The sequence below is a fragment of the Bos javanicus genome, chromosome 1, assembly GCF_032452875.1.
Source record: "Bos javanicus breed banteng chromosome 1, ARS-OSU_banteng_1.0, whole genome shotgun sequence".
In the NCBI taxonomy this organism is placed as follows: Eukaryota; Metazoa; Chordata; class Mammalia; order Artiodactyla; family Bovidae; genus Bos; species Bos javanicus.
Window position 1 is genome coordinate 134,276,789 of NC_083868.1, and position 24,975 is coordinate 134,301,763.

General features: G+C 51.0%; 1 protein-coding gene across 1 annotated transcript in view; it reads right to left on the minus strand.

Annotated features, from left to right (window-relative positions):
• The window catches only part of EPHB1 (EPH receptor B1), a 466,953-nt gene that overhangs the window by 314,882 nt on the left and 127,096 nt on the right, over positions 1-24,975 (minus strand). Inside the window, exon 2 of the mRNA XM_061420965.1 lies at positions 11,552-11,616. Coding sequence (XP_061276949.1) covers positions 11,552-11,616 — 65 coding nt within the window. The remainder of the gene's footprint in view (positions 1-11,551; positions 11,617-24,975) is intronic.

A 24,975-nucleotide genomic window follows, 5' to 3' on the forward strand; every position in this document is an offset into this window, starting at 1 on the left:
CAGGTGGGAACAGCATGGTGGGGCCACCATCACCTGTGACTTGCATCTGCCCTTCCTGTACCTGCATCGTGTAGTTGGTCCCCAGGAATAGGTAACCAGCCACTCACAAGACCCCACCTGAGCCACTGCCCACCTGGCTCACAGTGGCTCGTTTGCACCTAAATGAAAGTTTGGACCTTTAACACTGACCATGACATTTTGAAGGCAGAGCTCTCACTCAGCAAGATAAGCCTGAATCTTGACTCCAAAGTCGTTCACGTTGGTTGTCCTCTGTGACACTGGGAAACATGTTGGGCACCCCTGTCTTCAGCAGGAAGAGAGGTGAGTGGGACAGTACATATAGAGAGGAGGGTGCGCCACAACTAGACCCCCCCTTCTATCAGCAGAAGAGCACCTTGAATGCAAGAGGAGCCGGTTCAGCCCAACTGACACGGCGTCACTGGATGGAAACCAGCTCACCTCTCTCCCTTCCCAGGAGTCCTCACTTCCTCAGCATTCACCAAGACCTGGGGGCAGGAGCTAAGCACACACTCCTTCATCATCCCTTGGAGCCACCCATCTCCAGGGACCACCTGCATCCTCCTCTAGCTTCCTGGCCGGGCCTCACCTGCCCTGGGAGTGGGGTCACACACTCAAGGCTCCCCCTGGACTTGCTACTACTCTGCCTCTAAAGCCCACACATTACACAGCACCTGTTCCACACCTCTCCAAACAGCTTGCTTTGAAAAGTGACCCATGGGTACTTAAGTGTACGTTTCACTGGCACTTGGCTTTCAAACCTACCCTTTCCCTTTGTAGAAAACAGAGATTTTACCTTTCCTTGCCCTCTGTTCCCTCGTTTCTTGATGATGTATGACTCGCCCTTCCTCACTCTCATTCAGGGGCAGAAGCACAAGAGTGAGCTCCACAGTCAGACAGGCCTAGGGTCAGTCTCAGCAAAACCCCTAAGCAGTTCCGTGACTTTGGATCCTTGCCCACAAGCTCAGTGTCTGCTCTGCAAATCTGGAAAATGGGAGAAACACTCCCTGGCATGCACGGTCCTGGTGAGAATTCGATGCGGTGGTACCACTGATGTCCAGTGTCCGGGACACAGCTGGTACTTCACTGACAGTAATTAGCAGTAGCAGTCGTTATCACTATTCTTAATACTAGCTCTGTGAGTAATAACCAGGTGCACCCTCCGATGGCATTCTCACGAGAGCCACAACCTAACAGAAATGCTGGAGAGTTGATCTTGCATCTCAGGCCTCCCAACCCCCATCAGTTCCCACCCTCGTCCCAGGCAAGTTAAGTCCCTCCGACAAGAATCACTGCACTAGTCAGGGCAAGTGGTATTGACTGAGCCTTGGAGTCTACAAGGAAGCTAAACACAATTTATGCTGCCAACCACTCTGTAAATAAGATCTTACATTAGCCATGTGACAGAGGCAGAAGATAGACTCAGAAGTTAAAGAACTCAGAGGGAAATGGCAATAGACCCAGTACATCAGACTCCAAATCCTGGGCTTGTTCCTTGATGCTACCAGAAATACAGTGGGATTCAGGCCAAATGACTCTTTCACATTTGGCTGTACCTGGGGGTCAAGTCAAAGGTGTATCCCAGGGCTTCCCCATTTCCGCACAGGTCAGGCACCTTCTTCCAGAGCCAGGCTAGAGTCCCCATCTGGCTGCTGCCAACCCTGAGCCTCCCTTCTCCACCTGTTTTACTCTGGCCCATCTTCTACAGGTCTCTTAACTCTGCTTCACCTTTCTTCTCATGCTTTGTCCTCTCCTGTAATAGATTTCTTCTTTCACCAAGGAGACCAGTGAGGAGCTGTGAGTCAGGGCTGTCAAGGCAATGAGACCCTGTGGACCCCGCTCAGCTCCATCAGGAGCCCTGTTTCCTTCCAGGGCCCTGAGGGCCAGTCTGACCTTCACCAGGCAGTTGGTCCTCAGCCTCAGATACCGGTGGGAGAAAGGTTCCCAGGGTTGGGACAAGGGGCACGGCAGGGGTCTGCCTTCCTGGAAAAGATTTTAGAGAAAAGACATCTGTCTGTCTGGACAAATGAGGGTTAAGCCTGCCTCTGAGAGGGGGAGGGGGAATGGGTGACCTCTGGGGTTCCCTCCCGGAGTCTATGGACAGAAATATCTCTCGCTCCACTGATGAATGAGTCTGTGAGCCATTTTCAAGAGCAAGAAAATAAATCTGTCAGATAGTCAGATTCTGGTGAACCACCACAACTCCCGGAGTTCTTTAACACAGCGAGTCAAGAAGCATCTCTCCCTTAATCCATCCCTCCCTCCTCACACCTACACACAGTCATACTGCATGCACTTCTGCTGCAGGAAAGGGGAACCCTTCCAGGGCTGGAGAGTGGGCTCTTATCTAATACTCAGAAATGCATTGTCTCAGGAGACACACACGCTGACAAATCAGAAAATGTTATCGGGAAGGGGTACCCGGGTGGGGAGCAGTAGGGTAAGGGAAACCAGGACAACTGCTCTGCCATGTGGCTCACAATCTCAGGTTTTATGGTGACAGGGTTAGTGTCCCGGTTGCCTCTGGCCAATCATCTTGCATGTGCCCATATTTGATGTGACTTGGGTCCTTCCTGGTGGCACTCACATCTCTCAGCCAAGATGGACTCCAGTGCAAAGGATTCTGGGAGGTTGTTGGGACATATTATGGGTTGGAGTCTCCTTCCTCCTTTGGGCGCCTTCCAAATTATCCCAGTTAGTTTTCAGTGGCAGCATCCTGTTCCTTATCGGGACCTCTTGTTGTAAGACAATTCATGCAAGTGGTTATCATCTTGCCTGACCAAGATGAGCAGTTTCGGTCAATGGTTCCTTAACATTTCTGCAACCAGTGCAATGATTAATATTCTACTCAATGTAATAATTCATATTCTACCCAATGACATTGCTCATCTGTAACACTCTAGTCACCTCTCTGTCAAAGGCACACACATGCCCACAAAAGAGAGCTCATGTAAAAACCCAGTGACAGCAACCACACATGATGAAGTCAGGCAGAAGAGTGCCCTTTCTGGCCCACCTTTCATCCCAGGGGATCCACCAGCCTTGGCCAACCCACCCCAGGGCTGTCACTCTTTCCCGAGCAGTGTCTGAACCCCATGGATCCCTGGGCCCATGGCTCTGTCCTGAGCCCCCAGCCTTTGTCTGTCACTGTCTCTGTCAAGCAGATGATTTTAAACTTCCATTCCTAAAAGACATGTATTATATATTTAAAAAAAAATGTTTTAAGTGCCTCGGGGTGTTTTGTTCTTCATTGCTTCATAAAAGTGACATTAATAGCCAGAGAAGAGCACTGCTGAGTGCAATTACAGAGGATGTTTCAGGTATGAAAGCTGTTTTGAGCCTGCTAATGTTTCCTAATTACAGGCCTTTTGGTAGCGAGAGAAAAAGATAAAGAGTGGGTGGGAGGCGCAGGGTGGGAGCTCTGACTTATCTCAGGGGTTTACCTGAAGAGGGCAGGGGGCGGGGGGGGGGGTGTGTGGAGGGAGCAGGGCAGTTGGAGGCCCACCTGCTGGGAGGCAGGGCCCCTCGCAGTGGAGAAAGCAGTACTTACTCCTTGGTAACAGCTCAGGCAAAAGATAACCACTGTGTCCTAAACTGTGAGAAAATCTTTCAGACACTGAGCCTGAATTCGACGGACCTCCAGCAACTCAAAACTGGAAACTGCGTTGGAAGCCACTCTGGAGACACTGCAGCATTTCACTAGGAGAGAGGGTACAGCGTGGTTTTCAGCAGGCAAGCAGGCAGCAGGGGGTTAGATGGCACTCTCCAGCCATGTGATCAGAAGCAATTTAACAGCTGTTCAGTGCTTCAGTTTCCTCTTCTGTAAAATGGGGCTGTTGTGAGGACTGACGTACACCTGGCTGTAAAGCACATGGGGCCTTGCGATGTAGTATTCAATTTCCTCTTGCTGTGCACAGCACCTACTGACCCGGGGAGTTTCTCTTTCAGTATCCTATCATTTTGCCTTTTCATACTGTTCATGGGGTTCTCAAGGCAAGAATACTGGACTGGAAGAAACACAAACTGAAATCAAGATTGCCAGGAGAAATATCAATAACCTCAGATATGCAGATGACACCACCCTTATGGCAGAAAGTGAAGAGGAACTAAAAAGCCTCTTGATGAAAGTGAAAGTGGAGAGTGAAAAAGTTGGCTTAAAGCTCAACATTCAGAAAACGAAGATCATGGCATCCTGTCCCACCACTTCATGGGAAATAGATGGGGAACAGTGGAAACAGTGTCAGACTTTATTTTTCTGGGCGCCAAAATCACTACAGATGGTGACTGCAGCCATGAAATTAAAAGACGCTTACTCCTTGGAAGGAAAGTTATGACCAACCTAGATAGCATATTCAAAAGCAGAGACATTACTTGGCCAACAAAGGTTCGTCTAGTCAAGGCTATGGTTTTTCCTGTGGTTATGTATGGATGTAAGAGTTGGACTGTGAAGAAGGCTGAGCGTCAAAGAATTGATGCTTTTGAACTGTGGTGTTGGAGAAGACTCTTGAGAGTCCCTTGGACTGCAAGGAGATCCAACCAGTCCATTCTGAAGGAGATCAGCCCTGGGATTTCTTTGGAAGGAATGATGCTAAAGCTGAAACTCCAGTAGTTTGGGCACCTCATGCAAAGAGTTGACTCATTGGAAAAGACTCTGATGCTGGGAGGGATTGGGGGCAGGAAGAGAAGGGGATGACAGAGGATGAGATGGCTGGATGGTATCACTGACTCGATGGACGTGAGTCTGAGTGAACTCCGGGAGTCAGTGATGGACAGGGAGGCCTGGCGTGCTGCAATTCATGGAGTCGCAAACAGTCGGACATGACTGAGCGACTGAACGGAACTGTGCCCAGCAACTATGCAGCTTTCTGGTACCCACACCCCAATTCCTCTGGAGAGGTACTCCCTCCAGCCCTTCAGCCCAAGGCTTCTGGTGGGCTCAGCCCAGCATAGGGTTGGAACACAGGCCCTGAGAGTACCACTCAGTACTTCCTGGATGCAGGGACTGGGTCAGGGCAGGTGTGGGAGCCAAACTGATATAGTCAGGCTCATTCAGAGCTAATTCCAGGGCTTCTGCTGGGGGATCCCAGAGGAGGTACTGGCTCTTCCCCAGGGGATGATGGATGAGATTGTAGGAGCTGGAGCCGCTGCAGACTTATGACCAAGAGGAAGCTCAGCAAGGAGCCAACACCAGGGGAGCAGAGAGAGGAGAAAGGTGGTGGGTGAGACACAGATTGATCTAAGGATTTGTACCCAGCCACACAGGAAGCCACATCAGCCCCTGGACCATTCATTCACATAAGCCAAGATACCTCCCTTAAGACTGACTTGTGTTTTTCTGTCCCTGGCCACCAGGAAACCCTGACTGATCCTGAAGTGTGGCTCCCAGCAATCAGTGACCAGTTCCAATGCTCCCGAGTCCCAGGCAGGGGTACCAATCTGAAAAAGGATGCCCAACTCTGTTCCCCTCTGCTTGTCTGCCCCTGCAATGGCCGGAAATTCAAACACCATACAACTCCATTCACAAAATCATTTTGCCCAGAGCTAAATGTCTCCTGGATTTGCCTAATTTAGCTCAGGCTTTTCTGTCTTAATTAGCATGATTGAGTCATCAAAAGAAGAAGAGAGAAAATCCAGGCCTCCAGAGGGTGAGTACTATGCTAACACTTTCTGAGTGTTTACCCAGGAAAACTTTTTGTCGACATGGTTGCATATACGGAATCGTTCCCATCCTCGCCCTGTTGAGCAGAGGAGACCCTGGGACTAAAGGAGTCTCGGTGATGGGCCAAGATCACATAGCCAGGGAACTGCAGAGCAGGAACAGGAGCCAGATTATTTGATGCCAGGGCCTGAAACCTTCACTGCTGCACCATAACCTTCACACCTATCAGGCCAACTAAATTTCATTGATTTTGCTTGGCCTTGGAACAAATGGGGCGCTATTAGAGTAGATTTCTCTCCTAAGTGTGCTGTCCTTACTTCCAGGATGTGGCAGCCAGTGAGGGTGCCTGGAATTGGTAGATGGGGAAAACGAACAGCCAGGAGGGTCCCCAGGAGGGCGGTGGGGAAGGACAGCCCCCGTGTGCCGCTCTCACGGGCGTGTATCCTGTTTGAGGAGTTAATTTATCAGACACATACACAGGTATTCAAATGAGGGCTGTGCCCTACACACTGGCCTCTCTGGAAGCTCTCCACTTAGTCCAATAATACTCTCATCACTTATGATCTTTCCAGAACTCTGGAAACTGCCTGCAGAGGCATAAGGTGAAAGCAGCTCATTTAACATCATACACCCACACCCACAAACACATACACTCACACATGTATCACATAGAAATACACACACACATATCACACAGAAATACTCAGATGCACATATACACACAGGCACATACACATAGACATACATATAACTGGAGATGGGCTCCCCAGGTGGCACCAGTGCTAAAGAATCCACCTGCCGATGCAGGAGACACAAGAGACATGGGTTCAATCCCTGGGTCAGGCAGATCCCCTGGAGGAGGGCATGGCAACCCACTCCAGTATTCCTGGAGAATCCCATGGACAGAAGAGCCTGGAGGGCTACAGTCCCTAGGGTCGCAAAGAGTCAGACACAACTGAAGCGACTTAGCACAGCACAGCACACATTCCTGGATACACACATATATAAACACACATTTCACATATTTATACACAGATGCACATACACACACACAGATATACGCACACGGCGCACAGGCACACACACACGCAGCCTGCTCAACCTGAAGGCTCGTCAGGCTTGGCTCCAGACTCTTTTGCATCTTTCCTCCATCAACCTTCCCACCTTCCCATGATGAAGATTTGCCAATATTAATGTGGCAAACAGAACATGTCACAGGTTGTAAGAAGGTGGTTCCACAGGGTAGCACAGATGGACGTGGAGTCTGGAAGCCCGTGAAGTACTCTTTCAAGGTAATTCAGGATCTGTAGATGTTCACACGGTGGCCACATGTTACACAGTCACAGACTCCCACACAGAGGCTATTGGCTGTCCACATGCAAATAGCCGAGGAGCCCTGGCAATATTCTGCAAAAGTAAAAGGCCTTGCTTTGATTTCCAACAAGCAAGCTGAATAAGCCTCACTATCAGAGGGACCCAGCTTGCCTTCCTTATCCATCACAGCCAGTGTGTGAAAGAAGCTGGACCTTCTGGAGAGCATCCTGGTCTTCTCCGTCATGCTTATCGCAGGAGAGGTAGCTCTATCTGTATCACTGATTAAATTTCTTTAAAAGATACTGACAATCAATTGGGTATTGGAAGGTCTACAAAAAACATTTTATTGGGCTACAATAAACCTAAACTGAGCATCTCCTCAGTTCAGAACCCTGGGTTGAAGATGCAGGAAGTTTCATGAATGCGCTGCTCCTTCCCCCTTTTACGTGGCCGACAAACATTTACTGAAGCCTGGCCCCTGCTAGCCCGGGGACAGAGATGAAGCCACTCCTGTCTCTGCCCAGTGGGAGGAAGCACACATTAACGCAGGTTTAGCTCACAGAGTGATGGTCAGTTAGGAGTTGGCAGCAAGCCTTCTGCTTTAGGAAAAGGGCCCCTACCGTGGAGTCCTGGTGGGAAGGGGCACCCTGGAGGGCTCCCCGAGGGGAGGGAAATGGAACTGACACTTGAGGGACAGACAGGGATGCAAGGGGAAGAGGGAAAAAGGAAAAGAGGGGAGAGGGCCAGGCAGCATCTAGGAACAATGGTTGTTGTTCAGCCACTCAGTCTTGTCTGACTCTTTGTGATCCCACTGACTATAGCTCGCCAGGCTCCTCTGTCCATGGGATTTCCCAGACAAGAATACTGGAGTGACTTGCCATTTCCTTCTCCAGGGCATCTTCCCAACCCAGGGCTCAAATCTACATCTCCTACATTAGCAGGCAGATTCTTTACCACTGAGCCACCCAGGGAAACCCCTCTAGGAATGGGGATGACTGCTAAGGTGGGCCACGAAACCATGAGAACTAGTACTTACTGAGCCCTGTGGCAGCTGAGCACCGCCCTGAGTGTTGACCACAGGACCTCTCAGAGCACCCTCCTGCCCAGAGCTTCACATCAACATGTGAAGGTCAGGACCCTTTTGGAGCAGGATGGTAAAGAAGGGTTAGGGAGAGGTAAGTGAAGGCAGCCCAAGGGAGGAGGGTGGAATTCACAGGGTCACAGGTAAGGGTCCTGGGATGCCCTCTGATGGGAGCTCAGCCCCTCATCCTCCCAGCATCTGTTACTTCATAAATATATTTGTTATTTTCTCCCTCTACTCACCAGGTGGCCTCTGATATGGGTTAAACCTAAAGGCTTTAATTTAAAGCTGCAATTAGATTATAAAGCAACATTTTGCCATTTGAGCAGAAATACTTTCTGGTTTTGACATGCAATATTATAATCTATTTTCCAGAGATATAACTGAAAACAATTTGCAGGCTATGTGTGGGTGGGCAGTCCAAACCCTTCCCGCATCTGGCAGTCCTTGAGTACAAAGGTGAAGATATCCAGGGAAACCATAAAAGGAAGTCTCCTAGCCTCTATCTGGGGAGCCTACCTCACAGGCCATGCACCATGGATAGGGTTCATTGCAATGCCAGCTGGGCCCCCTGGTGGAATCATGGTACCCCTTCTGGATCAGGCCTACCAGTTCCCTGGAGACCCCCAGGCTACCAGAACAATGCCCACCCACACATCAACATCTTCCTCACGCATGGTATCCTGACTGCAGGGGCCATCTGAGGGACAATTTTTTCTCTTTCTGGGTTGCTGGGGTGGGGCTCATCTCCTCCCCTACTGGATCCCAGGAAAATGCAGACCATTCACCCAGCCTCCTGGCTTCTCAAATCCCGGACCCTGGCCCCACTCCCCAGACCCCTTTATCACCCAGAAGTACTCTGTGCATCTTAAAGTTAAGCCCTGATTCAAGGCCATGGCCTCCAGTGCTCCTCCAGTCTCCTTGAGAGCCCCAGCTAGGCCTCTGCACTTTGTCACAATCGCCCTGGCTTCACTCTTCTTCTTTGTGGGGCAATGTCACGCTACAAGATGCTGACCCCCTCCCGCCAACGTCCTCAGCTCCTGACCCTCCAGGCCCACCATTCTTGCACAAGTAAGGATGACCCCACTGCCACACCGCCTCCAGGTGCCCCTGACTGGGGCTGTCACACACACAGCCTGGACCTCAACTAGGTCCTTACTGCAGCCACATTCGTCCCAAAGAGTCCAGACTCGCCCAACTCACCAGCAGCGGCCGTTAGCTCACACCTTTGCCTCCCTCCTAAAACCTGCTACTTAAGACTCCCCACCTCCACTCTCCCAACCGCCCCTCCAACCTCAGAGAGAAGAAGGGAAATTAAGAGACTTCTTATCTTAGGGCTTCTATACCAATCCTGAGTCCTCCCATCTCTCTGTCCTGCCATTTCAACAACAAAGGCATCCCGTTCCCTGGGAGGTGCCTGCCTCCACAGCCTCCCTTCCCTCTGCCTCCCTTCCCTCTGCCTCCCGTGCTCTGCATTCCCTCCTCTCACGGGCTGCCTCATCGCCTCACCTCCCATTGACCCTTCCATGTCCTGCTTTCTGGCTTCTGACCCTGATCCCTTCTGAAACCATCAGCATGTGGCACCAACAGGGTCCTTGTAACCAAGCCCAGTGCACCATCCAATGCCCAGCAGCACCTGCCACCTTTGCCCCCTTCCTCCTTGACCCCTGCTCCCTGGGCTTCTGTAAGAAGACCACCTCTTGGTTTTCTCCTGCCTCTCACTCCTTCTCATCCCCTTCCAGGGATCTCTTAACTTGGAATATTTCCCAAAAGGACCACCTGCCTTGGGAAGGAGTTCAGAAGTTTAAAGAAGACAGGTGGTATGCACAAAAATCAAGGAGAAAATGAACCAAAAGTCACATCAATGACTTAAGTCACTGGAGAAAACATGCAAAGCTTCCACTAACAATGTAACCTGTAGAAGAGGGGCAAGTCCTTAATGTCTGGGCCGCTTGAAGAGATGCTGCATCATCAGCTTTCACGAGGTCCCCCATGGGAGTAGGAGGTGTTTCCTGGGGGCCTGCAGTGTTCCCAGCAGGATTTGGACTTGTCGGTGTGGGCAAGATTGGCCCCTGCTCCTGGCCACACTTTGGGAAACACAGTTCACCCCAGACCTTGCCCTGCTACCACAAGGCTCCACACCTGCACCCAGAAGGGAGAACCCGGGGAGAAAGCGCAGGTGAGGCCTGTCTGCCTTGGGACCTGAATCCAATGTCCCTAAGACATGAGCAGGAGTCTTAAGACCGGCTGTGACTCACACCCTGGGTTGCAGAGCGGCCTGAGGCTGCAGGCTGGAGGTGACCAAAGGCAGGGAGGAGAGAGAAGGTGTAGGGTTAAAGAGAAGATCCAGCTAACCCTGCCCCTGCCTCACCCCCTCGCGGGGATGAAGAGTCCATGCACTCCTCCTGTCCCCTCCTTTCGTGATTAAGCCTCACAGAGAGCCAGCCACTCGAGCCTGAGATGTGAATCCCATCCCACCTCCTCCCTCTGCCTTTCCCCACCCCAATGTCTTCACTCACTGCCAAATGCTACCAAGGCCTCCTGCTTAGCTTTGCTCCAACTGTCCTGAGTATCCCATTTTAATCTGATGCTTCTGACCCATCCAAGACAGCTGAAAGAGCCTTCCATCAACTGTTCCCTACAATCGTGTCAGCAAGTGTGACAAGATCCATCCTTTACCTATAGGAGAAAGCCACATGGCTAACTCAGCAGGGCAGTCCCAGTTCCCCATGTTGTGCACTGCCCAATCCACAGCCCAGCCCCACCTCAGCACTACCCACACCCTCCCATGGTCCAGACGCACAGACTCTTGTTCTTACGTCGTTTCATGACTCCCACCCCTTTTAACCAGCTATTCTTCCTACTTGGAACATCTTTCCAGACTCCCTATTTACTGTCTGTCAAACTCCTACTCACTCTCCAAAGCCCAGCTTGCGTGCACTTTTTTTTTTTAAAGGCTTCTTGTCTCCCTCTAAAGTGTCTCACTTCCAGTTCTGTGCCCACACCTGGCTGTCAGTCTCCCCACTGCCACCCAGGAGGGATACATTTCAGCTCATTCATGCATGTGCTGGATCCCACGGGAGGTCATGAGCTCCTCAAGAGTATTCATCTTTGCAGCTACAGATTCTGACCAGGTGCATAACACTGAACAAATGATCCAGAACATTGCTCTAAGGCAGTACCAGGTCAAAGAGAGCCTCAGCCTTTCTGAACTCGAGCTCTGCCTCGTGCCCTGGCCCCTCTTCAGCCCCAGGGGCATCCGGATCTCTGTCCTCCCCATCACCACTGACCTGAACACCCAACTACTGGCAGCCACTGGCCCCAGTCCCACACAGGCCCTGGCCACCTGCTGCTGCCTCTCTGCGGATGGGCCACGGACAAAGCCATTCACACCTGTAATCCACATCCCAGAGGGGCAAGTCAGGCCCTGCTCCCATGACTGCTCATCAGGACAGGAGGACAGACGGTCTGACACTCACCCCTGATGCGGGATTGGCGGTCCAGCCCAGCTCTGCAGTAGCCGTCCTGGTGTCCATTAAAGTTTCTGAAGGTCAAAAAAGAAAAAAATGGTGCGTCAGAAGAATTACTGGACAGTGAAGTTACTTAGGACTGTAAATGTCAGTGCTAGGAACCCTGGGGCTCCTCTGCAGAGCCTACGGCTGAGGGAAAGAGGTCTGCTAGGAGGACGCAGCTCATGGCAGAGTCAGGTACAGATCTCAGGTGTCCTGATGCTAAGGCTCTACTGAATGACCCCAAGCCACCTGGGGGATGGTGTGTGACGTCACCTGCCTACTCATCACTTTAATCCCGAGACATGGCATCTTCTCACATCACTCAACCTATGTGCTCTCCACAGGCCATGCTGAGCCAATAGCCAAGCCTAATTCCCTTGGTGGCAAGTCTTTCTCAGCCACCTCCTTCTGATTTCTGACTCCCTACTCCTTTCTCCCCACTCCTCTCCTCTGCTTCCCCTTAGGCATCCACGTTGACACTCTCAGCTGATTTCCCTTCAACTTCTCTGGCCCCAACACTCCATCCTCCTGCAGGTCCTTTTGCCTCTGGGCCCAGATACACAGCCACCCCCTTCCCAAGACTCTGCTGAAAGCTCATGCGGCTTTGGCAAAGGCCTCACCCCAAACACAAACACACATCGCAGACCCCAGGGGCCTGCTTCCTGGTCACCAATCCCTCTGGCCAGTAAGGGAAAGACGGACACCCTGACTTGGCTATGAGCTCCCAAGGGCACCAAGGTGGCTACAGTACATACAGCAAGGTCACCAGGCACCATGTAGCAATTACAGAGCTGATATTTACTACAACTGTTTTCGGGCACATAGCAGTGAAGTGTCCTGAAAGCAGGGCACCTTTTTCTTTTTTCTTTCTTTCCTTTTCAATCTATTATTGACTGTTGTCAGCCCTACCTCTCGATGGAAACTTCTCCCCAAAACCTGACTAGAGCTTTGATCAGCAAGTCCAAATGCCCTTTTGTTTGCAGGGGGTTTGTTTGTTGTGTAGCGGGGTTTGTGTGTTTTGGCTGTACTACACGGCATGTGGGATCTGGACTGAACCCGTGCCCTCTGCACTGGAAGCAGAGTCTCAACCACCAGACCACCAGAGAAATCCTTTTTTTTTAAACAGCAGCTTTACTGAGGTAGAAATGACATACAATAAACTGCACATAATTAAAGCATACAATTTGATAAGTTTTGACATATATTCATACCCATGAAACCATCACCACAATCAAGAAACATAGCCATCATCCCCAGAAGGTTCCTGTCCCTCTGTAATCCCTCCTCCCCTCTTGCCCCTGCCCCACCCTGTCACTGTCCCCAGGCAATAACTAATCTGTTTTGTGTCACTATAGGTTAACTGGCATTTTCCAGAAATTTATATAAATGAAATCATATAGTATATTTTCTTAACCTGGCTTAGCTCAGCATAACTAAGACTCACCGTGTTTGTGTGCATCAATATTTCATTCCTTTACGTTGCTGAGTAGTATTTCACTGTATGGAGAGATTGCATTTTGTCTACCGATTCACTTGTCATTTCCATTTGGGGGCTATTACATGAGAGTGTATGAGAGTTCCAGTTCATCCACATCCTTGCTAACACTTGGCATGGTCAGTCACTTTTAATTTTGGCCATTTTAACAGATGTGCAATGGTATCTCATTGTGGTTTGAATTTTCATTTCCTTAATGAAGAGTGATATTAAGCATCTTTTCACATGATTTCTTGTCATCTGTATATCGTTTAGTGAAGTGTCTGTTTGATACTTTTCCATTTTTAAATTGGGTTGTTTCCTTATTGTTGACTTTGGTAGGTTCTTTATTCTGGATACAAGTCCTTTATCAGACCAGATGGTCTACAAATATTTTATCCCACTTTATGACTTATCTTTTCATTCTTTTAATAGCATCTTTCAAAGAACAGAAGTTTTAAACTTTGGAGAAGTCTAATTTATCAACTTTTTTCTTTTATGGTTTGATATCACACCTAAAAAATCTTTGCCTAACCTAAGACTACAAAGGTTTTTCTCCTACCTAGGTCTATGATGTATTTTGAGTTAAGTTTTGCCTAAGTTAGAAGCTATGAGTCAAATATATAATTGTGAGGTTTTTTTTTTTTTTTTGGCATAGGAGTGCAGAGTTCCAGAAGGGCACCTTTCAAAATCACACAATGGTGCTTTTTAGGCTAGTGGAGGTGTCTTATGCACTTGAACTTTCCAAGGCATATATCAAAGCACTGGGCACAGCACACCCTAGCTGAACAGGAGGCTCAACAAACAAGGGCACAGGACACAGACTTGACGTGTTGCTCTGGTTTCTTCCTACTCTGCTTCCTTTTCTCCTGAACATCCCTCCAGCCGCCGTGAACAGTCATTCTCTGTTCTCTATTCCAGGCAGGAGATGGGAAGTATGAATGCAGAAATTTGGGCCCCTTAGGAAACAAAACAGAGAAGGCGATGGCACCCCACTCCAGTACTCTTGCCTGGAAAATCCCATGGGCGGAGGAGCCTGGTAGGCTGCAGTCCATGGGGTCGCTAAGAGTTGGACACGACTGAGCGACTTCACTTTCACTTTTCACTTTCCTGCATTGGAGAAGGAAATGGCAACCCACTCCAGTGTTCTTGCCTGGAGAATCCCAGGGACAGGGGAGCCTGATGGGCTGCCGTCTATGGGGTCGCACAGAGTTGGACACGACTGAAGTGACTTAGCAGTAGCAGCAGCAGCAGGAAACAAAAGAACTCCTGGCATAAACCAAAGGATAAGGAAGAAACCTACCCCACGGGCAGGACTGACGCAGTGAAAATCAAGTCATAAACGAGGAGCTGTGCTGAGCCAAGGGGTGTCCTGTGCCCTTGTCTCTAGTGCTCAATCCCAGAGAAGGGATGGTGGGAGTCTGTCCAGGTGACAGGGCCTTGGACACCCAGCACCCAGGCCTGGAGTGACCCCACCAGGCGGACATGGCATAGATGGAGCAGACAGAGTCTTTGGGCCAGAACAGGTCTAATGAAGGGACCCCAGAACCACCCCATGGTGACCTGCATGGACTATACCCACGGCTCAGATGGGGTCCAGGGTATCTCAATGGGTACCAGTAGGGACAGGTGCTAACAGGTCAGGGAGGCACCTCCTCACAACCTGACACTACATAGCCCACCATGACAGCCTTCTGCCTCCCAGTGGAGTGGGGGCTCTCACTGCAAACAGGGGAGTAAAGCAAATACAGTGAGCTGGGTTTACTAGCCCATCCAAGCTCACTTGGAGTTGGATCAACAGTGGTGCCCCTTGCATAACTGAAGGAACGCAAGCACAGGAACAGACTTCTTGAGTTTGTTTTCTCCTCCGATTCTTCCGACAGCTGGGGAGGCCGGTTCCTGCACTGAGCAGCCCTCCTTCTCCCCCGCGTCTCCACTTCACAGCACTAATAATGATCATAATGACACACCAGATTTACATAATACATGTCTCCAAAGGCACTCCATGAGGCCCTGGAGAAATTCATCTCCATGATTAAAATGCCGTCGCCAGGTGGGCCTGAAGCAGGAGTCACTGAACCCACTTGGCAGAGTTAGGGACCAGAGTACAGAATAGCGTAATGCCTCCTTCTGGGTCACACAGCCTCCCATCCTGATGTTGATAGCCTCAAATCTCAGCCTGCTGCCTACTGGGCAGACATGGGTGTCTGCAGACTCTGCAGTGCCCTGGGATGGAGGATCTTGCTCATACAGCTAAGAAGCCACAAAAGCCCCCAGAACAGCACATATTGCAATAAAAATGTATATGGAGGCACTCCCCAACTTCAGGATCATGCTGAAGTGCAGTGAAGAGCAGAGGACATGGGCAGGGAGGGAACTAGAGTCCAGAACCAAAAGTAAGAAACAGCCTTCACTCTTAAATCTTCCAAGGTTTGTTCTGCTAACCCCATGAATACAATCTAAGAGTTCATTATAGTCATAGTTACCTGCTCAAGGGCTATAATTGACTCTGTTTCTAAATAATTTTTCCATCCACCTTCTTGGACAGAAGTTGCAACGAGAAGAATCCATTTTTCTGCATCCTGCCCGCCGCGGAGACGGAAGGCCACCAAACCATAAACCATCCACTCGATATGATTAAGGGCAGTTTCTTTTCTGGCACAGAGCGCTCCTGATTATGGCATTACACTCTGGTGGGGGCTGAATTAAAGTGATTTGAGGAGGTTTACATCTCCCTGGAGAAGAAGAGAGTGCTCATTTGCATTTATAAAGCATATTGAGAGTTCTGGCAGAAAGTTATGGTGGAAGCACAATTAAATATTTACCATCACTTCTGCTCTCAAACAGTGGCATGGGGACCAAGCCAGCTGGAGGTGCATGTGTTGCTGTCAGATCGCAGCCCTACAGGGGACAGGACTCTGGGACCCATACCCACCACCAGCCTCTGCTCTCTGGGTGTGCGTGCTCACTGCCCAAGGGAGAAAAGCTGGGAGGGCAGCGAGGGCACTGGTGTAGGCAGATGGGGTCCAGGCCCCACTTCTATCACACAGTGACCATCTCTCTCCCCTCCCTCCTCATCTGCAGAACGGAGGAGGGCTCGTGAGAGCTCAGGGACAAGAGCGGACTGCGTGACACAAAGCACAGCAAAACGAATGCGTTTATTAATATAACTTAACCACTCCAAGCTTCAGTTTCTTAGCTACGAAAAGGATCTAATGATGGTATCTAAAATACCTCTAAGATTTCTATAAGAATTAATGATCATAGATACCTACTGATCATCTACCTCCTTCCTTTAAAGACCCAGGAGTGACATGAGTGGAGAATATGGCAGCAAATCAGAGCAGTGGGTCCCCTAGAGGGACTCTTGGTCCAGGGGAGAGACAAGAAGCAAAGTCTCACTCAGCATTCCGTTCTGGCTGAGACCATGAGAAGGAAACCAAGAAACTCAAAGGCATGGACGTGTGGGGAGTAAGTGGGTCCATCCCCAAAGACACACGCCACTGTCTCTGGGTAAAGGCAACACTGGCCTCCTGGGCAGGGCTGGGCTATGCTGGGGGCGAGGAATGGAGACAGCCACCTGCCACCTGGAGAGACGACAGAGTGACCAGGAGAAGCACAGACAGGTCGATGCGGATGAACTGGGAACCATCCCAAACCTAAGAGGCGGGTGAGGAAGACTGAGCCAGAGGGGAGGGGAGGCCACAAGGGGAGACAGAAGGGGGTCTCTGGCAGGAGCCGGCCAGACTGGCAAGAACCCGAGAAGCCTGGGGCACGTGAGCAGCCTGGTAGAAAGACGCCATTTTCCCAGGGAACAATTTCCCTTCAGTGGTTCTGGTAGGGAAACCTTCAGGGTCCCCCCTCCAACCACGGGGGGCCGCCATCCGAGGGTCAGGGTGGTGGGGGCAGGTCTGAGCCCCCTACACAGAGGAAAAAGCAGCTGCCACCCAGCTCTGCAGACGGTTCCCCTTTCTGTCTGGATTGGCACCTTGGGATGTATTGACATTTGGGATGAATTAGATGCCCATCATGGTGAAAGAGAGCTAAATAAACCCTCTCCTTACAGTTCTGCCACTCTTTCTGGAGAGACATTAATCAGACATTCAGCTGAAAATATTTACAACGTCCTTCCGTGGTGGTAACAATATACAACAACATACACAGATGGAATGGGGGCTTCCGGGCCTCCAGTGAGCAGAGCCTCATGTGTATTTGATAAGGCAAATTCAAGAACCTTCCAAGCAGGGAAGAACCAGCGCGGCCGTGCAGTCACTGCCTGGTGCAGCCTTCTGTGGCTCACAGAGCTCCCGAAACCCAGGAGCCACAGCCCAGAGTCGCTCCACGAATCCAGGTCCTCCCAGGTAAAGGCCAGGAGTTGGAGGTCAGCCCACTGCAGCCCAAGCCTCTCCCTCAGCCTTCATGAGGGGCTGGGATTACTGGAAGAAGGCTGAGATGCGTGGCATCAGTGGGTGATGGTCCCCATTCAGCAAAGGTTGTCTGAGTCGCTCCCACAGGCAGGTGGGCACTGTGCAGGAACCAGAGACAGAGCAGAGGAAAACAGACACCCTGGCCCTCAAGGACTTTGCAGACAAGTGGGAAGACAGAAATTAATCAAATAACCACGCAGCTAAATCTGCAATTACGGCCTCGCTGAGCGGCAGGAAGGGGAATCCCAGGGACAGTTGTGAACACTGAATAAAATGACAGGTGTGTGAAGCCTGGTGCACAGCTGACACTGCTTGCTTTCCCAGCCCCGGCTGATGGAGGCACAGCGACCAGCCCCTTCACACACACACACACACACACACACACACACACACACAGTTGTCCCAGGATTGAGTCCACACTGGCAGGAACAGGACATGTAGTGAGCAGTCTCCCCCACTCCCAAATCCAGAGTGTGCCAGTGCTCACAGTGTGCTGGGCAGCTCTGACCATGGTGAGGCCCTCAGCCTCTCCATGGGACCCCTATGTTGCCCTCCAGACCTGAACTCATCACAAGAACCTGAGCATTTCCTGGAGCTCACTCCTCCAGCCAGCATCCCAGGCTCCTCGGTGCTCCCACTCATGGCCTTGCTCTGTCCATCACCGTGGTCTGCCAAAGATGCAGCCCAGGTTAACTGCAGGGGCCTCATGGGGCTCTTTCTCCAGGTCTTCCCTGGGGGTGTATCCTGTCTTCATACATCCTGTTCACTGGGCAAAGAACTCCTGATGATTCCCACAAGATTCCTCAGGTGTCTGCCACTCCCGCAAACCTCAGCCCCTGACACAGGGTCCCACAACCAACAGCTGCTCAGCTCCACCTTCACACTTGCCCAGACTTCCTATTGCCAACTCAGTCCAGCCTCCCGGCAATCTCATCACCAACCTTCTGAACAGGCTTCAGGTTGCCCCCCAGGACAGAGGAGTGAGAGCTGTGCCAGCTCTGGGTTTGGAGATGGCTCTGGTTGAGCGTAAACTGGGAAAGGCACCAGCTAGCCTCAAGGGCTCGTGTTCTGGCGTAACTGGGCCCTGGGCCCAACACAGCTGGTGAAAAAGTGTTCCAAGCAAGCCTTTCACATCCCATCCCACGTGTCCACCCAGGCAAAGGTTCTTCACACGCGCCCTGCTCCACACTATCCCACTGCTATTCCCTGGAGCCCTTCTGGGAAACCTCAGGCGCATTTAGCTTTGATTCCTTGTTCTCCCCAGTCCATCATCAGATCACTCACCATGCCACAGTGACTCCTGCATCTTCTTCACTGTGTGTTCCTTTCCAATTATCAGCAACTATGAGTCTAAGGCATCAGCCCTGCACAGTGGGACCACAGCAACCACCTCCTAGCTGGTGTCTCAACAGAGGCTCCATCTGTACCCTTCTCCACACAGCTGCTCAGTTTAGCTCCTGCTGTCCATGTAACTAGTTCAAAGGCAATACTGCCACATTTAGCAAAGCCTTATAGAATCTCGGTTCCTCTGATCACCCAATGATGTCACCCCCGAGACACTGGCCAAAGGAAAACAGAAGGCTCTATATCAAGAAGATATTCATTGCAGCATTATTTAGAACATGAGAACACTAGAACCAGCCTATCCAGAGGGGAAGGAAATGCAGGACGGCACACTCATGTTCACACTCCTGGAGTGTAACCATGTCACAGCATCAGGATGTCAGCAACTAAACACAGAGCAGGACACAGAACTGTGTCTGCCCCACGGATGCAACTCTGGAAACAGCGCTTCAGTGGAGTGAAGTAGCAGCATGAGTGCAAAGACCAGAAAGCCAAGTGCAAGAGCTCATAGGTGAGGGACACCAGTTTACTATCACTCACTCTTTCTTATTCCTATGCTGTTTTAGAAGACACACGTTCAGAAACAGAAATTTAACCCACCTTCTAAAAACCCCTATTTCATCCCATCTCACTCCCCTACTTTATGATTTCCAAAGTCTCTTCACTAATCCAAGATATGCCACAAACTTCTGGCCTCCATGAAGCTTCTGCTCCAAGCCTGGCTTTTCCAAATTGACCTTCAGTTTCCCAAAGGAGATCCATCATCCCCCACACCCCACTTGTACTTAGGCAGGGCCTCCTGCCTGGAATGGCTTTTCCCTCTTCTCTACCTGAATTCTGTTCTGAATCTTTCTTGCCCGACTGTGCTATAAGTACTTTGAGAAGGCATAGCTGTGACTTACGTCCTATAATCAGATGCCTTCTGTAGCAGAAATGCTCCATCAGCTCTGGAGACCTGGTTCAAGTCCCAGCTCCAAGACTAACAAGCAAATCAACATCTGAACATCAAAATCTGATTTTCCAGAAAGAGGTATCTCCCTTGCATCTCTGAGCCAGTGAGACCAAGTCCAGAAAGATGCTCTGTGTATTTTTAACAACACTCATTGGAATAACATTTATTTACTGTTAGATGGCATCACCGACTCAATGGACATGAGTTTGGGTAAACTCCGGCAGTTGGTGATGGACAGGGAGGCCTGGCATGCTGCAGTTCATGGGGTCGCAAAGAGTCAGACATAACTGAGCGACTAAACTGACTGACTGACTGTCTCTGCCAAGTACAAAATGTAAGGTGAAGAGGAACAGTTATCACATAAGTCTCCATTGACTGGTATGTAAGAGGGGCTGATGAGAAAGAGAAGTAAGCCTGAGTAAATGCAAGGAGCCAGTCCAGCCCATCTGCTGAAAGACTGACTGACTGAATGAGTCGGAACAAGCACTTAAACCATAAATACAAACTGTGAAATTTGCTCTTTTAAAGAACACAGATAAGTGTAGTCCTCCCCACCACACCCTTCTCCTTCTGTCTCTTTCATTTCTCAAGGTGCAATTAATTATCATAAATAGAAGCCACAGCTTAAATGGGTCAGAGCATAGAAATGTGCCTCTAAGAGGTGGGAGGGGCTCTGGGTCTGGTACTGGTTTCCACGTGGCAGAACCGGTAAACAAGCCAGAGGCACAACTCTGATTTCCCTCCCTCCCAGAGCTCTACCAAGTGAGGCTCCCTGGGAAGGAGACCAGAGCATGGGGGCCTGACATGGGCTGTTCAGCTGGGGAGCTAGAGAGGGCTGGGGACAAGCATCAGAAGGGCTGCCTTCTCTGCCCAGCCCAGCCCAGCTCAGACTTGGTACCTGGCTTGGGAGGGTCCCTCTCCTCTCTGGCCTCAGCAGGTCACTTCTGGCCCTCAGTCCCTAGAGCGGTCTGTAAGAAACATGGAAAGAAACCAAAAGGAATCTCTGGAGCTTGAATGGACCCTTCTGCCTCCTGAATCCCCAGGTCTAGCTTGGGCTTATGGTGACTTAGCAGTGCATAGGCCAGTACTTTGCAAATGCTTTTTACTAATAAAATATAAAAACTGATTTAGGAGATGTATTAGTTTCCTCCAGCTGCTATAACAAAAGCACAAAATCTAGGTAGCTTCAAACAACAAAAATGCAATGTCTCACAGCCCCGGGGACTAAAAGTCCAAAACCAGGGTGTCAGTAGGGCCATGCTCCCCCTGAAACCTGCAGGCGAGAATCCTTCTTGGCCTCTTCTAGTTCCTGGGGTCTTCCTGGCGATCTTTGGTGTTCTTTGCCTTGAAATTACATCATTCCGATAAAAAGCAAAGACATGACTTTACCAACAAAGGTCCTATGGTTTTTCCAGTAGTCATGTATGTACGTAAGAGTTGGACTATAAAGAAAGCTGAAAAAAAAAATGAAAAAAAAAAAAAAAGAAAGCTGAGCACCGAAGAATTTATGCTTTTGAACTGTGGTGTTGGAGAAGACTCTTGGGAGTCCCTTAGACTGCAAGGAGATCCAACCAGTCTATCCTAAAGGAGATCAATCCTGAGTGTCCATTGGAAGGACTGATATTGAAGTTGAAACTCTAATACTTTAGCCACCTGATGCAAAGAGCTGACTCACTGGAAAAGACTCTGATGCTGGGAAAGATTGAGGGCAGGAGGAGAAGGGGATGACAGAGGATGAGATGGTTGGATAGCATCACCAACTCAATGGACATGAGTTTGGGTAAACTCTGGGAGTTGGTGATGGACAGAGAGGTGTGGCATGCTGCAGTCCATGGGGTTGCAAAGAGTCGGACACGACTGAACAACTGAACTGATCTCTGCCTTCAGGATCATGGGTGACCCCAAGTGTCTCTTTCTTCACATGGCCATCTTAGAAGATATCAGTCATATTGGGTTAGGGGTCCAACCTACTTTAGTATGACCTCATGGTAACGAATTATATCCACATGACCCTATTCCAAATAAGGTCATATCATAAGGTACTGAGGTTAGGGCATCAACCTAGGCAATCATTTGGAGCCAAGGAAGTGTCACTAGACACTCATTGCACAAGTGCTTGACAAATCAGAATTGGTCCTCTAACAGCAAGCACTGCCATACCCTGTGCTTGGTCCTAGTGTGGGCAGTGGAGTGTCTTAAGGGCTAAAGGTCCCAGCTAGGTCCTAAGGCCCACTCTGAAGGGTGGGCTTTGGTCCTCCAACCCCAGTCCGCCCTGGCAGTCTTGATTGAAAACCCTCGGCCCTCCAGCTGCCCTCTAGTTTCTCCTCAGCCCTCCTTGTCCAACCCCCAAAGGACCCTGTCGCAGCCTCCTTCAACCATGGACACCACGCACGGGGGATCTGGGATGGGGCCGCAGCCTCAGCATGAGTGTACCGAATGCCTCTCCTGCAGGCTGCCCGATTAGACACACTGGGCCCTGTGTGGTCTCACACGGGCCTAAAGGGAAGGCTGGCGATGTAGCCCGAATAGCCAAGCGGCTCCCGTGACCCCACCTACACTCTGAGGCCCAGGGAACACAAACACATCAGGCCTTTCCTGGGCCCCATGTTATTCTCAGTGCCCTGGTGCTGGTGCAAAGCTGGTGAAGCTGGTAAGCAGGGGTACCAGCCACAGCTCTACAGCCACATCCCAAACCCAGTGACCCCAATACTACCCTCTTCAGCACATGCCTCCCCATCCCATGGGGCATGGGCTCTGCAGCCAGAGGGCAACAGCCTCCAGCAGCCAGGCCTGGGGCCCACAGCACCTCTGCTGGGCTGGACACAGGGACATTCTGGGTTAACCAACAACAAATGTCTGTATAAGGGCCCTGGTCAGGGATGGGGACCTATGGTGGCCTATGGAATGGGGCGGGGGGAAGAGGGTTATGGACTCATGCACACGCATGCCCCACAGCCCGTCCTGTTCATGAGTGTGGCTCCAGCAGCCTCTGCTACGGAAAGCACAGGTCCTCTTGGGCCAGGGCGGCATGGCTTCATTCTTCAAAACTATGGCTGAAGAATCACCGGTTTGAGAACAACAGTGGTGCTGGGTAGTGGTCTCTCTCATCAACAGTCTCACATGCCACCAAGGAGGGTCCCCTCTTGTGAAGCCACCAAGAACTGAAGGCAAGAGTCTCTCCTCACATCCAGAGAAGCTTGGGAAGAGGTCAACAAGCAGCTCAAACATGACTGAGCAACTCACTTTCACCCCTCGAGTTTTCTCCAGGGCCAAGGTCAGGGACAGCATTTCAGAACAGAGGCAGGGCCCCCACACACCTGTGCTATTACGTACTCATCGTCCTGATGGATCAGGACCACAGGGTCCACCTTTCACAGTGAAAGGATTTCAACAGTGTTCTTGCCCAAGTGGAGGTGGAGGCTCTGTGCCGGGCCCGCCCTTGGGAGACTGTTCCCTTGTGGGGCCCAGCCTGTGCCCTCCCCACGCCCCTACACTTATCCTGCATGGCATGCCACTCCCATCTGGCTCCTCAATGGAGGAGGGGATTTGGAATTCAAGGACTGGCAGCTGCTCTCCAACAAAAGAGAAGCCCTGAGCAAGTGAGACTATACACAGGCGCAAGGAAAAGGGGAGACTGAAAATCTTCATTTTAGGCACAAAATGCCAAACAGCCCCTCTGTCTCCTGCCTGATTCCTTATCTACATTCTTTTCCTTTTATCTCAGCTCCCTTTCCCATTCCAACGTCTATATTTCCTGATCCTTCAAGCTGGCCAGACACCCTCAAATCCACGTGCATCTCTCCTACATCTGAAAATACCCCATAGCCAGAGAACTGAGAAGAAAAGTGTGTCTCACCCATCCTGGCTGGGGAGCTCTGGCCCTCCACAGCATCAAATATCTGTAGGCAGAACCCAAACCAGCCAGATGGTGTCAGCGGGTACAGGCAAGGTAGGCCTGGGAAGCTCCTCTCTGCCCAGGCATGATGGTCAGCAGCCCCGGGCACACCCAGGTCATCAGGCACTGGGGGGCCTTTAACCAGACCTGTAGCAGAGCTCCTGCCCAAGCCCTCACCTCCTCCTGACCCAGCTTCCCACCCCAGCACCAACACGGGTGCCTTCCAGCAGCAAGGAGAGAGAAGAGAGCCACCCAGGACCGTTGTGGTCCAGGGACATCCTTTATCTCTCTGCTCCAGCACGCTGATGGTGCCGGCCTGGCTGAGTGCCCACTGCTCAGTGCTTCACCTGTTTGCATTTTTGTGGGGAGAGTCAAAGACCCATTAAAATGGAGAAGCCTGGCATTTTGCAGTCTCCTAGCACTGAATTCTAAGGGAGATTAGATCCGTTTGCCCTGGCCATTTTGACAGCCCTGTGAGTTGGCGCCAAGGGCACACAGGTAAGAATCATGCATAATAAGCCAGCTGCCTCCGCTCCTCATCCACAGGAGGAAAGAGGGCTCCTCACTTGCTGGGGGATGCGGGCACCTGGGGGCATCAATCACCCTGGAGAAGAGAGGGGAGGAGAGGTTGCACGCCCATGCAAAATGACTCTCTGCAGCCCTAATGAAGGCCGGCGATGGATGGTGGCCTGGGCTCGTTAATCAGAAGGAACATGCTGCCGTCTGCCTCTCCTTCCAGCCCTCCTGTGCCCGCATCCTGGATTGATCTGTGGCACAGTAACTCTCAGATGTCACTGCCCCCTGCCAGGGGCACCAGGGGGAGGACTCTAGTAGGGACTTGGGGGATGTGCCAGAGAAAATAGGAGTGGGGGCTGGCAGGCAGGCCCTGGCCTTCTCCTGGACATATCCTGGACCAGCCTGGGGCTGATGACTCCCAAGGGGCCACCAGAGCTAACACACCCCCTTGGGGCCTCTTCACAGAGTGCCTCCCACCAGATACAGACATCCTCTTCCAGGGGTCTGTATCCTTGGCATGGCCATGGAGGGGTGCTGCCCCACGGCACCACTCTCCTGGCCTCCAGCCTTCATGCCTAGCCCACCTTCCTCTCTCCAGACAGCCAGACTCCATCCAGAAAAAGGCCCAGAGTTGTCAGTTGGCCACCCAACTGTTGTCCACCCCAGGAGCGTGGGCAGAGAGGGTCCAGGCTCTCATCACATGCTGACGGCAGGGCCAGGCCAACTCCACAGGTCTGCTGTCTCCTGGTCTGTCCCCTCTGACAAACTGATGGGGAGTTGGCC